Genomic DNA, 15813 nt, shown 5'->3' with positions numbered 1-15813 from the left:
TCATCGAGAATAGAGGATCTGGGTTATTGGAATTTTAGCAGTGGCATAGTTGCAATGACTTGGGTGCTAGTTTATGAATAGAGGGCGTTAGGTAACTTAGACGATTGAAAGAATTTTGGCAAATTAGTCCTTGGTGGGTTAAGATTTAAACCTCCGATCTAAAAGCGACCACATGTCAATTACAACGATGATCAATTTGGTAGAATGAGAAACTATAACAATTTATGCATTTGATTCTCTTTTTTAAGTATAAGCTTGAGAATTTAACCATGAAATTGGTTTTCTACTCAACAATAAACGAACATATCAAACATGAGCTAAAAGAACCAACCCGAGCGGTGAACTTTGGTTCGGTTTGTTGGTTTTTGTCAGTTTTTTTACTGTCCTGCATAAAGCCAACCTTTAAGCTTATAAATACTGTAATTCTACTTCGACTCGAATTTATTTGCTTCTCTCTTACAAGTGTTTTCAAACTCCAAGCCAAGTTTTGGGAACATCGTTTTAGAAAACGCACAGCCAAAGGACATTATGCAGACATCATTGAAGCTATCAATTTACAGATTTTTCTGTTGAATGTGGAAGCCAAACAAGAAATGCAAATTATTCTGTGCTATATTTTCAATTTGGTTCATTTAATTTTACAGCGTTAAAAAGATAGATGAGGATAAGAATCTGCCATTACCAAGACCAATTCTCCCAGCCTGCCCCCATCAATTTTTTAACATGGTAAATAATTATTATGCAGTCTAATCCTAAAGAGAGAACTTTTTATGAAGCAGAATCAGTCTTCAGCAGTCTCCCACAACGGAGGTTCAAGTTCACCAACCAAAATTAAAAGCGAACCACATACCCTGCGAGCTAATCAACAGCTTGATCAAATCTCGGTGATCGGCTGCTGTCGAGACCTTGAAATCATGGATCTACAAAAGAAATAAACTAGTGAGATGCAATTAAGAAGAGGTCGAAGGGTCAACTTGTGTGAACCTCTACACTATTTGCATCGGATCACACTGGCTAACCCTACTACATTTAGTTGCCAAAAAAAACTCTTCGGTCGTATTACTTGTGTGCCCTTTGTGTATTCATAACTCACATCTATTTTGAGGTAAAAAAAGATTCGAAACTAAGTTATATTAACTATTCAGTCTCTTCATGTTCCCTCCCTTCTTCCTAGAGTGCGTGTTTGCTTCATCTCAATGTTGGTCATAGCAAACATTCTTGAGACTTCACAACATTTTAGGAATTGTTTTTTAATTCAACAAAACGTGGGGTGGGAAGATTCAAACTTCTGACCTAGAGATCAAAAGTATATCTTAACTAGTTGAGTTATGCTCTAAAAATGAGTCCAATTATATTCTTCTCCTCTTTCATTTTTCATCTAATCGTATAGTTGGTTCTTTCATTTTTCATCCGATCGTATTGTTGGTTCTCTGCCTATTCTAGGAAGTCTACCTGCTCCAGAAAAAGTAGTCGAGTATTTCCAAAAGTCAAAACAAAGACCTAACTAAGCAAGTTTTTGGACTATGAAGTCAAGGACGTTTCTCTCCTTTCATTTTACACCCTTGGGGTATAATTCTCCTGACAGATAAATCACCAAACCTATCTACCCGTCAGTAGTAAAATTATCAATGAAGAAAAATTTGCAGTCTAATAGCCGTTGCATTATGTAAAAATTATCTACAGAAATATTAATTTCATCCTTATAGCCTGATCATTACGGTAAGTGCACATAAACAGCAAATACAGCTTCGCAAGCTCTATGACAATAGGGGAATGACAATCAGTGATTAAAGAGTGAGATACAATACCCTACCAATTGGCCAATCCTCTAATCTGACTTTTCAATCTCTCGGAATTTCCTTTCCCACTCTTGGAGCTCATAATTTTGTTCAATTAAGTCTCGATCAGTACTATATACAATTCGATCCTGACCAATCACAGTTCTTTGGGCCATGTCTCGGGCACTGAGGAGCTGATAAGATTGTATTCAAAGAATTAGATTCTCTGACGAAACAAAATTGATGCAGAGGTAAGAGATTAAGAAGCAGGAATTGAAATAGACATCGTCAGGGTACTAAAATGACGCTAAAACAGAACACTGGGAGGAGAAAAAGAAACAAAATAGAGCTTTGTTCATATGGTACTTTCTTTTTAAATTTGGCACCAATCCGCTCCTAAAACAGATGATTAGATCTACTGAGGAGCGAACTTATTTTGGTGATCTAAATATTAATTACCTTGCGCCTGAGTGACACATCTGGCAATTCAAGGGCTTGGGCACGCTTTTGCCTTGCTTGGTTTCTTTTTCCTATTTCAGCATTTCTCTTCTGGGTAATGAACCACCGGACCAATGGAATTGCGAAGAAAGAACCAGCATATATCTGCACAGTTTTCTCATAATCAAATTTTTTTTTACCAAAGTAATTAAATGACGTTAAATAAATTTCTGAATTTTGAAGTTACAACAAACCAAACCTGCAGTAGAGGAAATATATCTGATACAAATTTGATAAGTCCACTTGGTTTAACGGCAACATCCCTTCAAAAATGGAATTGGGGAAAATTATTAGATTTTTCAGAAACCGCGACGAAACAATCCAGTCTAAATATCCATACTTCAACATGGCTCCAAGGACTATAACACCAAACAGATTAAGCCCTCCCAATCCAATAGCCATTGCTCTCTCTGAATAACTTGTTTTACTGCAGACAAAAAAAAGGTCCTGATCATTAATTAAATTTAAATTATACTCCCAAACAAGACGAAGAAACTTAACCACGGTACCTGAAGACCCATTCCTTCTCTTTGAAAAATTTCTCAATCCCTCCAACCCAGTCAGCCCATTTTCTACCCACATACTCCTTCCTTCCACTCCGCTGAGAAGAAGCTGTGCGCTGAAGGGAGGGAAATCGATATAGAATATTTCCCTATAAATAAATAACTTTTAGTGAATATTTATATATATGTTTTATAGAAATCGAAGTGACATGTCAATAAACAGAGCGCAGAAGAGGATAGGCAACACTTTAGGAAAAAATACATAAAGTTATGAAAGTTTCCCATAGAGAATATTGAAAGTCATTATAAACACCAAATTTTATAGATTTTACATATTTATACTAACAATAAGGACAAATTTTACCCCTAACATGTTCAAAATCCTTTTTGTTTTCCCTCAAAATTTATCTTATTGTTTCTACCCGACCCTGAATGTGAAGCTGATATTGCACCTTGCACACTTCCAACAAATCCTTTTTTACTTACTGGCAACTACTCTCCAAAAATATTCTATCAAATAATAAAATTTCATCCAACATTAATAGCTTAAGCTTTTAGGGCTAATTTTAATTTAATATAGAATTAGAACAAAATGTCTAAATTCACATCATGCAGTACTATTTAATTCTTCATTTCAATAAAACCATATCATTGATTCATTACATAGCTTTGTATTAGCATACCACTTCAAGGCTCAAGGTAGCAACTGACTTATGTTCATATATTATTGACCTCAAATATGGGTAACTAGAGCTATTTGTACCCATTCAAGCATTTCATACCTCGTTAAACATACCTCTTCATCAATTTCAGGTTGGCCATCAAAACGTAAAAGAACTGGCAAAATGTATGATTCATCATCCTGCAATCATCAAGAGGATGAAACAAAGTCAAATAGAAAAATTAGATTTTAATTACAATAAAATATGAGTTGATTCTACCCATCAAAATGTCAAATAGCCGCCAACCAATGATGGTTGGCAACCACGACCAAATTATTCACATCATTGAGAAGGCACCAATTCTTAAGGTCAATTTTGCTAAGTTCATTATGGTTGGTATTGACTGACATTATCAAACGTGAAAGAAGTGACTGATGATTTCAAGTGCGAAGTTGGTGACTGGTCCCTTCAGTACTTGGATCTCCCCTCTTTTGAGAAATCCCAAATCTTAAGATATTCTGCATGTCTGCTTTGGACTCTTGCAACCTTAATAAGTGGAAGCATGCTGAAGGGTGATCGGAATTGGAGCACCTCAACCAATTAACCCAACTACTTCTACTCTATCCTTAAAACTTCCAGCAGGGTTTAAAAGGATATAGACAAAATCTTGAGGAATTTTAACAGTAAGGAGTCTAAGGACCTAGCACGGAGACAGCTCCACGGCATAGTATTATAATCAGCTAGTATGGTGTTGTTCCTGAGAATTGGATTTTGTGCTGTTCTTCTTTGTTAACGTTGAAAAGCCCTTGGAAATCAATTATCAGTCTTAGCAACATTCTAAAGGAGAGGACTCTTTTTGTTTGGGTAAAGGTAGAAAGTGCAGATGTTGGGAAGACCTCTGCAGGCGCTTTAAGCCTTCTTTGACGCCTGCCAATGAACAATGTATAAAGTCTAACATTAACTTACTGTGTTCCCCTCTGTCACATCCAGATAAGGTGCAAGCTCTTCAGCAGTTACAACCCCACCGTTGGAGGTGATGTATTGCCCAATCTGCGTATAGCTCAAAATGTTAACTGATATCAATAGTTACGTATACATATGATGTCTACAAACTACTCTTAGATAACAATTATAACTAACTTTATATTACAGAAAAGTGCAAAAAAGAAAAACAAAAAAAAAGCCTGAGATTGACTTAGTGGTACATGGTCGATGATAATGCAAAGAAAGTTTCTCCTTAACTCAATATAAGCATGACAATGGGGCAAAAATGAAGCCAATATTAACAAAAGATGAACAGTGACGATCTAGAAAGATTACGAAATTAGCATCCATGTCAAGAAACTTTGCAACCGGCTTACTGGCTTTTGCTTCTTTTTTGTCCTACATCATTTATGTAAATTGTCCCAACAAACTCTTTTCTAATAAACAGAAAACTAAAAACATTAAATGTAACTTCATAATAAAACAGGGGAGTCTTTCGAGGAGCAATCGTGATAATAATTCATACTGAGAAAGGTCATCCAAGAGAGGAAAAAGTTAAGAGCAAGGAAAAGGAACACAAAACTGAAAATCCCTTCAGAACGAGGGAGTTCGTTAAGAACTAAGACACTAGATTCATGTAAAAATTTCAACAGGAAAAGGCAAGAAGAAAAAAGGAAAATAAAATATTGAAAGTAACGGACCACTGAACACAGTCCTCAAATATTACCAACTTCCATCTCTCTTCTTCAATTCCTTGATTTGGATCCCCGTCGCCAAAAACAAATGAGAAAATCTAAAAGAAGACCATTTCAAAGTTAACATTTAAATCTGAGCTAAAGTAGAACAGGATTGTAATAAAGACTAGAGATCATTTAATCACATACAGATTCAATAAAGTTCATCTTATTATCTTCTGTTTGTAGTCGACGTCTCCTATAGTAATATGGATCCCAGTACCTTACACAACGCAAACAGGATGAATGATGGCCAAAAGTCCTCTAAAACAAAGTTGTCAATTGTGTGACAAAGAAAAAACATATTACCAGAAAAGATCAGCCGGACTCAAATAGAATGTGAATCCTGAATCATATGATCTGCCACGTCTTCCGCGATTATCCTCTTCACTGTATCATTAAACTTGAATCAATAATTTGAAGTTACCTCAAACCAGTACTCTATATTATTCATGATCAAGGATTGCGAAAAGGATTCACTATTGAAAATAAAGTGCGAACCTTCTGCTTGAAATAAGAGCAATAATTGTAGTATATACAAGAACGATTGAAGCAATTAGAGCCGTGCCAAACGAAACCCTGACAAGATATTCGGCAGCGGCCTGAAAATTGAGTTAAGAATGCCGTTAAACACACAAAAATTGTTCCCTAACACTAACAATTCAGAGATAAACCCAACATTCCCTGACCGATACCTTTGACTTTTCTATGAGAGGTTCAAATTTTATCCAAAACGATTTGGCTGCAAGCTTTGAACGATAGTCTTTGGGGAAAACATAGAGAACGTCGCCCTCATCAGAAACCTGTTAAGAACATCTTGAAAAATTTTGCAGTCACAAAATTAAGAACTTCAAAATGCCTATAGTTTACTTTTACAGTCTACAGATATTACAAAACTAGTGTTTCCTTTTGTCATCTCCGGTGGAAGATGAACTACTCTTGCATATCCAATGCAATATTATATTTGGTTTAGCGCCTAAATTTACATGCAACTCTATGAGTTAACAACAAATACCTCTAAAAAGCCATTGGTATCAGCAGCTAGAGCCTGCAAAGCCTTCTGAGCTTCATTGAGCTTAAGTCCCGCCCTGCTTGCAACGTCTCCAATGGTTACTCTCCCTCCACACGCGTCCACAGCCTCCATCGCTCTCTTTCTCACATCCGACGGCAATTTATCGCTCTCCACTGACCTTCCAGGTCTGATATCGGAAGGAATGTCAATGCCCGCTCTCACAACCGGAACCGAACCCCTTGCCCTACAGTCTAGCGGCGAAATCCGCGTATGGATGGCCGGAAAAGTAACGGGAGAGGGCTTTAAGCAAATTGAGGGTTTAAGAGTAATGAGCGGGTGGAAATAGAAGCGAGAACTCTGTGAAATGGCGAAAGAAGTGGAGATTGTCGCCATGATTCGCATAAACTTGAGGAATTTGAATAAAGCTTTCAAGAATTGGCCATGGAAGTCGAAATAGGTGCAGTGGGTGACAATCCTACGGTGAGTGGCTCTGATTTGGAGGCGACGGGATTGTTTTTCTTCAATTCTTTCTCCACCCTTTTGTTCTTCAACGCGTATCTCAGTCAATTACCCGGGAAAATAAGTCGACACAAACATTAAATAATCGTGTTATCGTTGATCTACAAAATTAGCTTAATTAACACAATCCAAATGATAATAGAAATAACCAATATCTATAAATAACAAAATAATAATAATAATAATAATAATTTAAAAAAAATATATATATATATAGTACCAGCCAAACGCATCCCAATGTGTAAATTATATGAAGGTTGGTATTCTACTCTTATAAGGATTGGGTTTGCGTAACCTAACTCGAGCACAATACTCAAAAGCTGCTTGAATTTGAAAGGGTTTGATCTACTAAGCTTAACTTTTGAGCCTTAGCCCATCCAGGATAGGTTTGGCAAAGGCCTTTGAGCACTTTGGGTTCGACTTAATCCAAGCCATGAGTTCGACTCAGTGTCATTTGCGCTTTAATCAAGACTATTCTAAGTCTGTTTATGAGTCAATTATTTATGGCCTTCCTCGTTGCCCATTTATAATTTAATTAAATATATATATTTAATAATCACAGGTCTTAAAAAAAGTTAAGAAAGTAGAGGGTTTGAAGTTACCACTTATATGGTAGGCTTAAGTTTAGACTTATTGATCCAAAGTAAATACGAGATTTTACATTGGTAGGAGAGAAGAACGAAGTACTCTTTATATGGGTGTGAAAACCTCTTCTTATAGACGTGTTTTAAAAACCGCGAGGCTGACGATAATATATAATGGGCCAAATTTGACAAAATGGGCTAGTAGTGAGTTGTTACAAATGATATGAGAGTCAGACACCCGTCAGTGTGTGAACGAGGACATTGGGGCTCAAAGAGGTGGATTGTGAAATTCCACATTAATTGGAGAGGGGAACGAAACACTTCTTATAAAGGTGTTGAAACGTACCCCTAATAGACTTGTTTTAAAAACTATGAGACTGGCGGTCATACATAATGAGCCAAAGTGGATAATATACGCCATAAAATAAATTATGAAGAGGTAAAATATACCATTTGTTGGGCCCAGCCCACGGGATAGACCAACTTGGGATGTTGCGATTTGGGCCTATCTTTGAAGATTCAGCCCAGAGGAGAGCCCCAAGCTTGAAATTTCAGCCCATCTTAAAGAGTGGCTTGTGGCGACGCCATGGAAGTGGATTCGCGGGGAAATAATATACTCAACCGTCACCGAGGCCTCACAAACTCTACTCTCTGCGACAGTACATTGAAATCGCTGAAGAAAAAATGTTCCACTGCAACCATTTCGTCCTCTCGTTTGGATCTTTAAGTCCTCAATCTTCGAGAATCCGTCAACGATCGTCTTCAAGCTTCATCTTCGCTGATTCTACGGTCAAGGATAGCACTGCAGTAGCTTCTTCACAGTCGCGAAGGACCATTTCCTCCCAGGAAGCTCGAGTTTCTCTTGTTTTTGCTCTCGCTTCCCAAACATATTCTCTCTCTCAGCGCGGTAATGTTTCATTATCTTATTTGGTAATTGATTGAACTCGAAGATACAGTTGTTGTTCTTGTTTAATCCGCTATTTTTTCGGTTGTTCTGCAGTCTTGTTGGAATTGGCTTCCGAAACTTCAAAATACTTGTTGCCTAAAAGGTTCGAGAGTCGGAACTTAGAGGAGGCTTTGATGGCAGGTATTTATATTTTTTGTTTGTACTGTGTGATAGGTTGTGAATTTCTCACTTGCGAGTTTTGTCCTGCGATTTAGCTCTAATGTAGTATAGTTCGTATTTCTGTCTCTTATTATTATTTTTAGTTTATTAATTGGTGTTGAGTTAATCTAGTTCCTGATCTCGAGACTATGAAGTTCAAGGTCTTAAGTCGAAGAGACGAATACGAGATAAGAGAGGTTGAGGTATAATTTTCGACCTCCTCAATTTACTTTTGTACAGACTCATTGCTTCATTGCTAAACATAATACCGACTTATTCTAAAAATTAGCTCACACAAACTATGGCAATGATCGGTTGAACAGCCATACTTTATAGCGGAAACAACCATGCCTGGAAATAGTGGATTTGATTTCAATGGCGCATCTCAATCCTTCAATGTCTTGGCGGGGTACCTTTTCGGTAAGGTAGATTTGAAGCATCCAAGATGAAATTTGTTAATCTTGATCTCTGTTTTTCATCCAATATTAAATCTGGTTGTAATACTAGAACACGGCTAAAGAAACAATGGAAATGACAACACCTGTTTTGACGAGCCAAACCAAATCTGATGGGGAAAAAATGGATATGACAACCCCTGTAATTACGAAAAATGTAAGTTCTTCAGATGTTGACACCAGTTAGACATCTTTCCTTCATTCTCGTATTCATATATGGTATTTATGTGTTTCCATTGTGAGATTGTAAATTTTTTATTCCATCCTTGTTTTTTCAGGTCGATGGTAAAGATCAGTGGAAGATGTCATTTGTAATGCCCTCCAAATATGGTCCAAACTTGCCAGTGCCCCAAGATAATTCTGTTAGGATTCAAGAAGTCCCAAGAAAAATTGTTGCAGTTATAGCCTTTTCAGGTCTTTTCTATTTAATCTAGAAACTCGACTCTTTCTATGTAGAATACTTCATTGAAAAATTTGCACCATTTCATAGTCTCCAAGCATATTGCCAGAAAAGTTCAAATTCTTTGAACAATTACTTACTAAATATTTGCTGCCAAGTTTACATCATCACACTTCAATATTTTTAACACTTGAAACAATGTTGCTGATAGTGAGATGACATTTTCAGGAGCCTCGATTCCAAATGTTCTTACGCAAATCAACTGTGTTTCTTACTATTATTATTATTATTGGTTGTTCAATTAGGTTTTGTCACTGATGAAGAAGTTAAACGAAGAGAAACTAGGTTAAGGGATGCTTTGAAGAACGACCAGGAGTTTCAAGTTAAAGCGGGTAGTTTTGTGGAGGTAGCACAGGTATTATGATTATCCAAAATAAGTAATATCTTTGTTTTTTCATAATGCATACTTGGCTTGCTTTTTGATAGTTGCTAACTCTCTATGTATGCGGTTTGCAGTATAATCCACCCTTTACTCTTCCATTTCAACGTCGAAATGAGATTGCACTTGAAGTTGAGAGGAAAGAAATATAGCAGCATCATTACCATCATACGATCTCGAAATTCACCTCTGCTGTACAGTCCCCTTTTACTCATATTATGGATTGTATATGTGTGTATAAATGTCACTTTCACTTATAAATAGAACTCCATTAGGTAATGGATAGTGCACCAATGGAACTCAATACTATAGATTTGAAAATGCCAGTGGCTTCAATATTTCATCCCGGTCTACCTCTCAGATATAATGGTTTAAATTTCCATTAACCTTGGAGTTGGATAAATGCTGATACACTGAACTTCATGTTTATTCTGCGGGATTATGTCCATTATAACAAACTGAAAAATGTGGAATGATATAAAGTTGAAATACCTCATAATTGTAATATCAATTGGATTGGAAAACCAACTGCTACTCCAATTGTGCTGGCTGGCCCAGAATTCAAATGTGAACTTCGATTTTAGGAATAGGTAGTTTTTTATATAATTTTGACCTTGTTCATTGAATTGGCGGTTTCAGCCTATAAAGGTTTTTAGATACAGCAGCATAACTAGGTGAGACAGAAATACAACGAGGACTTTAATTCCGTATTTGGGATTTGTGATCTCAAACCTCTGTCTGCCCTATATTTTCTCCATCATAGCTTGTTTATTCTGTTTGTTATTCTTATCCTTGTTTTGGTGATCATAGATGGAAACTACAGAGACTGTATTCTTTAAATTATTAGGAATGAACTCCTGGAGAATTATAGCTTCAGGTTTCTAGCTTGTTTGCATCAAAATGCAATGAACTCCTGGGAAATTGTTCATTCCTAGCAGGTTTCTAGCTTCAGGTTTTTATTACCAGTTCATTCCTTACCTCACTATTTCCCACCTTGGGATTAAAAAATCTAACCTGCTTCTTGTTAGCTCTAGGAAACTGAGGTGGAACGAAATAGCAGGTCCGCGTCCGGCTGGAGATGACTAGAAGCAGCTTGTAAGACATTGCGTAGCGATGAAAATCCGACTCCACCTGGTGAGAACTCGTATGGATGTTCCATTTCTTCTCGTTTTATTTACCGACTTTGTTGACATTTTCCCGTATAGCCAAAGAGTTGGTTACTTAGTCATTGTACTGCCTTTGAATGCTTAGCTGGAAATCCTACTGCTAGAACTTCGATTTCTGAGTGAAGGGTAAGTATAGGATTTGAAGATGGATGGTTGGATACATATTGACTCAGAATAGGTGAACTACAGTAATAAAACAAGAAAAAAATTCTGGAAGCTATTGTGTTTGATTGGATAGTTCTTTTAATATATATAATATAAAAGAAAATAGGCTCCCACCCCAACCTCTTAGAGCACTAAAAGTGAGTAGTTCAAAGTACAAATCATATTCACATGCTTGATTAAAAGCAAATCTACGGGAAAAAAAAGAATAGAATGGCAGTTAAGTCATTTGAATTACTTATGAAATATTAATATTTTTCTTGTAGGATTGAGGATGATGAGGGCGTCCCCACTCTACATCGTATTTATGTAATCCCTAACTCTTCAATCTTTATTTGCAAAAGTGTACTTATCAAGTAGAAAATATACTCAACCATTCTCATGAATTTTCTTGTCATTTTTTACGAATTTCAGTAGTTTAATAGTTTAGAAAAATTTGTAAATCTGATTTCTTTTTTCAATTGAAATTAGTTTTTTATAAAAGGGAATTAAGTCAAAATGGCAAAAAGGTGGAAATTGGGTAATAAGAGGATATATAGTAATGGAGGCCCAAGTTTCATGGGGATTACATTACAATTTACAAGCAACATGCGACATGTAGTTCGAAATGCAAGGCGACGTGAAGAAAGTGACGATATGTAGTTTCATGTTGAGGGATAGCAAATAATCCGATCCACACGCCCAGGATAAATAGGAAAAGAATGCTAAACTAGAGTACTTGTCACATTCCGGACCACCTATTATTAACTTAATATATTTTTGCTCAATTTACGCCTGCAAATCACGTGCTTAACCTTTCCAGCTTCCGGAGACAAGCAGGAGGTCAGAATCTGGAGCGGAAAAATGGCGGGAGCTCTGAATTTGTCATCAACTCTGTTCTTAAGACAACTTCCGAGCACTAAAACCCCGAAAAGCTCAATTTCTATTCGAGCGACCTCACGGCCGTCTGAGAGTTCTTCAACTTCCGTGGGGACTAAAGAAAACGAAAACGTAGGGTTTTCATCTTCATTTTCTCCTCCGCCCAATTTCAAGCCACCGGAGCCTAAGCGTTTCGGCGTCAGACCGGACAAGATTTTTGATGTCTTGGGCGCTTCTCTTGCCTTGGTATTTAGGCTTGGTACTGGTATATTTGTCTCTGGGTATGAAACTTTCTGTCTATTTTATTTCTAAAATGTAAAAAGTTTAGTCCCTTTTTTTTTCTTTTAATTTTTCGTTTAAAGTCGGTAATATGGCCTTTCGTATTGCAACTATATAAGATGCTCAGAGTGAGCTTTCAGTAACATAACTCTCGTTGAGTGTGACCATGGATGCTTGGAAGTTGGAATGTTCTTAATGGGCTTGCTTCTATGCTGTATTTTGCTAGGTATTCGGCATCATTGGTTCCCAAAAATGAGTTTCCCCCAGACAAATATGCTCTTGAAATTGCTGGTAACTACTCTTATTAGATTTTTTTTTTTTTTTTTTTTTTTGGTTGATTAGCTACAAGATGTTTATCCTAGAACTTTTCACTTAAATATGTGGAATTCCAATTGTCTTGTGAAAATAGTATAGTTGAGGTGTGTAAGTTTGTTTGGACACTTACGAATGTAAAAGAATGTGGAATTCACAAGTTTCTTTTTATCTATTTGAACTAGTTCGAGATAGATTTTCTCGTATGGCAATTTTTTTAACCAAAAGCTATGATCATGGAGTAGAATCTTTTGAACTGATGTCTTTGCCTGCAATCTGTGCCACTTGTTAAATTAATAATAGGTTTCAAGGTCAAAGAGACTTCTAAGTTGGGACCTCGTCCCACGAAGCCTATTGAGATATATGAGTTTGAGAGGTATTTGTGTTCCAAAGCCTAGACTGACCTTTTTGTTCAAATTTTGACGTGTTATGAATTTACTATGATTGAGTATAAACTAACTTCAATCTTTCTTTTTATTACCATCCCAATTCATGGATTGTCATCAACGGATACAGTTGTCCATTCTGTCGGAAGGTAATTTTACTCCAAAAGAACTTCATCAAATGAAGGATCTTGCATTTCCATTTTTTTCATTACTCCCATGACATTTCCGTTTTTTTTTTTTTTTTTTTTTGGGTGTTCGCAGGTCAGGGAAATTGTTGCTATATTAGATCTTGATATTCTATTCTATCCATGCCCTCGGAATGGTCCAAACTTCCGTCCCAAAGTTCTTCAGATGGGAGGAAAGCAGCAATTTCCATATATGGTTTGAAACTATCATTTTTCCATTTCATTCATTATTTGGAGTAAATCAAAATTTGAATTTTCATTCAAAATAGTTGATAATGCATGGAAGCTCAATTATTCCACTACTGAAAAATTGATTGCAGGTTGATCCTAACACAGGAGTTTCAATGTATGAATCAGATGACATAATCAAGTATCTGGTTCAAAACTATGGTGAGGACTTTTCACAATTGATACAATCAATTTAATCCATTTTTCCCCTAATTATATCTTAGAAAATAGATTATTATTTTTTCTTTGTTTATTAAACGTTGATTGTTCCTAAAGGAGAAGAAGACTGTGTTGAGGATTGTTAGGAGAAAGTTTCACATGGGCTAATTTAGGGAATGGTCACGGGCTTATAAATAAGGAATATATCTCCATTCGTATGAGGCCTTTTGGGGAAGCCTAAAGCAAAGCCACGAGAACTTGTGCTCAAAGTGGACAATATCATACCATTGTGGAGAGTCGTTATTCCTAACAGGCTTAATCTCTTTTTCATAATTTTAGAACTTTTTCCATCATATCAATGCTGAAGTAGGAAATGATACTTTTTTTGCTTCGATGCTTGAGCATTACACTCCTTAAGCTTTTAATTTTCATCATTTAACCATTAGAGCAGTTTTAGTGATCAAAACATACCCTATCAAATTTTCTTCATTCTAGTTTTTAATAATGATTTTTGTTCATGTAGGCGATGGAAATGTACCTCTTTCTCTCTCTCTTGGACTTTTGACGGTTCGTAGTTCACTCCATTTTTTTTCTTTGTTAGTATTTATTGACCTGTAGAAAAAAAAAATTGTAATAGGGTAAGGTAATAAGTTTCATCATTGAGCTATATTTTACTTAGCTTCTTGTTGCAGACGTTGACAGAAGGCTTTGCTATGATTGGTCGTATGGGCAGGGTATATTTCCAAATTCTTACCTCTTCAATTTATGAGACTTGGTAATTTTGTAAATAACCTTGCTTCCGTTAATTGCAGGGCTCTATCTATAAGCCATCAAAGCTACCACCTGCCCCACTAGAAATATGGGCATATGAGGTCATTTAATCAGAGACTTATTTGAAAATTTAATGCTATAAGTTCATTATATTTGAATCTCGATGCTTCTCTTCTCTGTCAGGGTTCTCCTTTTTGCAAACTTGTTCGTGAAGTACTTGTAGAGTTGGAGTTACCGCATTTAGTACATAAGTAAAGTCTCTTAAAATGAATGCTTTAGTAAAGCTAAGTACATCAATATTTTGTGATGTTTACTTCTCCTGTTTTATTTAATTCAGTTGCGCTCGTGGGAGCCCGAAACGACAAGAGTTGTACGAGAAAGCAGGACACTTTCAGGTACTTCTTAGTCATGTTTTGAGTGTTCTCCAACAAGCAAAGATAATAATGATATTTTGCACTAAATGGCTGATAGGTTCCATACTTGGATGACCCCAACACTGGGGTGCGTATGTTTGAAAGTGCTGAAATTGTGGAGTATCTTCAAGCAACTTACGCTCTTTAGAAAGCCATGCTTGCGAGCCATTTTCCAGGTCTATTTCTTATTCTCCCGTTCTTGCACCGTGAAGGCGTGAACACATTATTTTTGAGTTTCCAATATTTATGATATTAGATTTTTTTTTTTTGGATAAATTACAAGTTTAGTTTCAAAGTCATTGAACTTTAAAAAGTCTAATAGATTTGTAACATTCAAGATAGTATTAAAACATACCTACTAATTTTATACTGCCCCAAATTCAATTTAAAAAAATATTATATTACCAAGACTTTGTTATTTTATTATGAAGTATTTTCTCTCTTCTTTTTTTTTTTTCTGTTTTTTTTTTCTCCTTATTTTTATTGACAAATTGAGAAATCACTTTTAAATGATTTCTCCGGCAGAATCTATGCACTAGAAGTTTCAAAGTTTGGCATATGAATATGATCCATTCAATGTGTCTCATTTTCTCACCAATTTTTGTGACAGGACAGGTAGGGGGTCTGTATAACTCTAATGGAATTCCTCTACCCCACTTCACATAAAGAAACTTTCTGCCCGTTCATTGAAGGCCTTCTTAAGATCAGCCATATGAATCCCCGAACTTTCAATTTCACTTGTAGGTGAATATTCTTTGATATTTCCTTACTCGAGATCATGCTGAATACTCTGTTTTCTATGTTGACTGTTACTGTTCATATTCACCACATGTATAGTTTTCGCCCTATTTGCTTAAGATCTCCGACTTAAACTCATTCATCTCGTGATTGCTTGCGATAAAAACTGAAAACCAGGTTGAATATTGTCTAAATATTTCATATGCATGCTGATAGAAGAAAATCCGTCAATGATTAACAATGGTTGTTTATATTAAGGTAGCATTCAACTTTCTGTCTTATGAACCATTTTAGGGTCTGTTTAGTGTTTCATACATTTTGTTTGTGGTTTTTTTTTTTTTTTTTAAGAAAATCCATCAATTATTTTGCAACAATGGTTGTTTATATTTTTTGGCTCTATAATTTCCTTGAGTTTTCAATGCCAATAATTTTGGTTTTTGAGATTTGAATTTGATTTCTTTTTTATCTTTCAAGTTCCATAAA

General features: G+C 36.0%; 3 protein-coding genes across 5 annotated transcripts; 2 read left to right on the top strand and 1 right to left on the bottom strand.

Moving 5' to 3' along the window:
* Positions 1-590: 590 nt before the first annotated feature.
* Positions 591-6752, bottom strand: LOC111433007 (uncharacterized protein At5g03900-like). Of its 2 annotated transcripts, none has more exons than XM_023070011.1 (14): positions 6175-6752; positions 5855-5962; positions 5661-5761; positions 5469-5549; positions 5310-5382; positions 5153-5218; positions 4408-4491; positions 3576-3641; positions 2786-2928; positions 2617-2703; positions 2476-2539; positions 2238-2381; positions 1809-1972; positions 591-920 (listed from the first exon to the last, which is right to left on the bottom strand). In XM_023070011.1, exons 1-13 carry the CDS (start codon positions 6571-6573, stop codon positions 1829-1831), a joined length of 1560 nt encoding a protein of 519 aa, XP_022925779.1. In that variant the 5' UTR covers positions 6574-6752; the 3' UTR covers positions 591-920; positions 1809-1828. The 2 variants fall into 2 exon arrangements, with proteins under 2 accessions (XP_022925779.1, XP_022925696.1); XM_023069928.1 differs by having other exon boundaries at positions 1814-1972.
* Positions 6753-7884: 1132 nt separating this feature from the next.
* On the top strand, positions 7885-10102 carry LOC111433803 (heme-binding-like protein At3g10130, chloroplastic). The gene is made up of 8 exons (XM_023071065.1): positions 7885-8181; positions 8275-8361; positions 8512-8582; positions 8703-8804; positions 8887-8991; positions 9113-9248; positions 9540-9649; positions 9751-10102. Exons 1-8 carry the CDS (start codon positions 7959-7961, stop codon positions 9823-9825), a joined length of 909 nt encoding a protein of 302 aa, XP_022926833.1. The 5' UTR covers positions 7885-7958; the 3' UTR covers positions 9826-10102.
* Positions 10103-11732: 1630 nt separating this feature from the next.
* Positions 11733-15468, top strand: LOC111433611. 2 transcript variants are annotated; one of them, XM_023070738.1, is made up of 13 exons: positions 11733-12140; positions 12365-12429; positions 12754-12826; positions 12967-12985; positions 13098-13217; positions 13342-13411; positions 13932-13975; positions 14101-14142; positions 14221-14280; positions 14363-14430; positions 14517-14574; positions 14651-14768; positions 15208-15468. In XM_023070738.1, exons 1-12 carry the CDS (start codon positions 11845-11847, stop codon positions 14738-14740), a joined length of 1005 nt encoding a protein of 334 aa, XP_022926506.1. In that variant the 5' UTR covers positions 11733-11844; the 3' UTR covers positions 14741-14768; positions 15208-15468. The 2 variants fall into 2 exon arrangements, with proteins under 2 accessions (XP_022926506.1, XP_022926593.1); XM_023070825.1 differs by having other exon boundaries at positions 15203-15468.
* The last annotated feature ends 345 nt before the right edge of the window (positions 15469-15813 follow it).

Source organism: Cucurbita moschata, unplaced genomic scaffold (assembly GCF_002738365.1).
Source record: "Cucurbita moschata cultivar Rifu unplaced genomic scaffold, Cmos_1.0 Cmo_Scf00001, whole genome shotgun sequence".
Classification (NCBI taxonomy): domain Eukaryota; kingdom Viridiplantae; phylum Streptophyta; class Magnoliopsida; order Cucurbitales; family Cucurbitaceae; genus Cucurbita; species Cucurbita moschata.
The sequence above is the reverse complement of the archived record's forward strand: the minus strand, read 5'-3'. Positions and strand labels throughout refer to the sequence as shown.

Bases quoted from the DNA above. Each gene is read 5' to 3' on its own strand.
- LOC111433007 (XM_023070011.1), bottom strand. From the start codon at position 6,573: ATGCGAATCATGGCGACAATCTCCACTTCTTTCGCCATTTCACAGAGT. The intron at 5,963-6,174 runs GTATTTGTTGTT...TGTTCTTAACAG, and splicing joins ATACCAATGGCTTTTTAGAG to GTTTCTGATGAGGGCGACGT. The intron at 5,550-5,660 runs GTTCGCACTTTA...TTAATGATACAG, and splicing joins GCTCTTATTTCAAGCAGAAG to TGAAGAGGATAATCGCGGAA.
- LOC111433803 (XM_023071065.1), top strand. From the start codon at position 7,959: ATGTTCCACTGCAACCATTTCGTCCTCTCGTTTGGATCTTTAAGTCCT. The intron at 8,182-8,274 runs GTAATGTTTCAT...GTTGTTCTGCAG, and splicing joins ATATTCTCTCTCTCAGCGCG to TCTTGTTGGAATTGGCTTCC. The intron at 9,650-9,750 runs GTATTATGATTA...TGCGGTTTGCAG, and splicing joins GTTTTGTGGAGGTAGCACAG to TATAATCCACCCTTTACTCT.
- LOC111433611 (XM_023070738.1), top strand. From the start codon at position 11,845: ATGGCGGGAGCTCTGAATTTGTCATCAACTCTGTTCTTAAGACAACTT. The intron at 13,412-13,931 runs GTGAGGACTTTT...TTGTTCATGTAG, and splicing joins GTATCTGGTTCAAAACTATG to GCGATGGAAATGTACCTCTT. The intron at 14,431-14,516 runs GTAAAGTCTCTT...TATTTAATTCAG, and splicing joins TTACCGCATTTAGTACATAA to TTGCGCTCGTGGGAGCCCGA.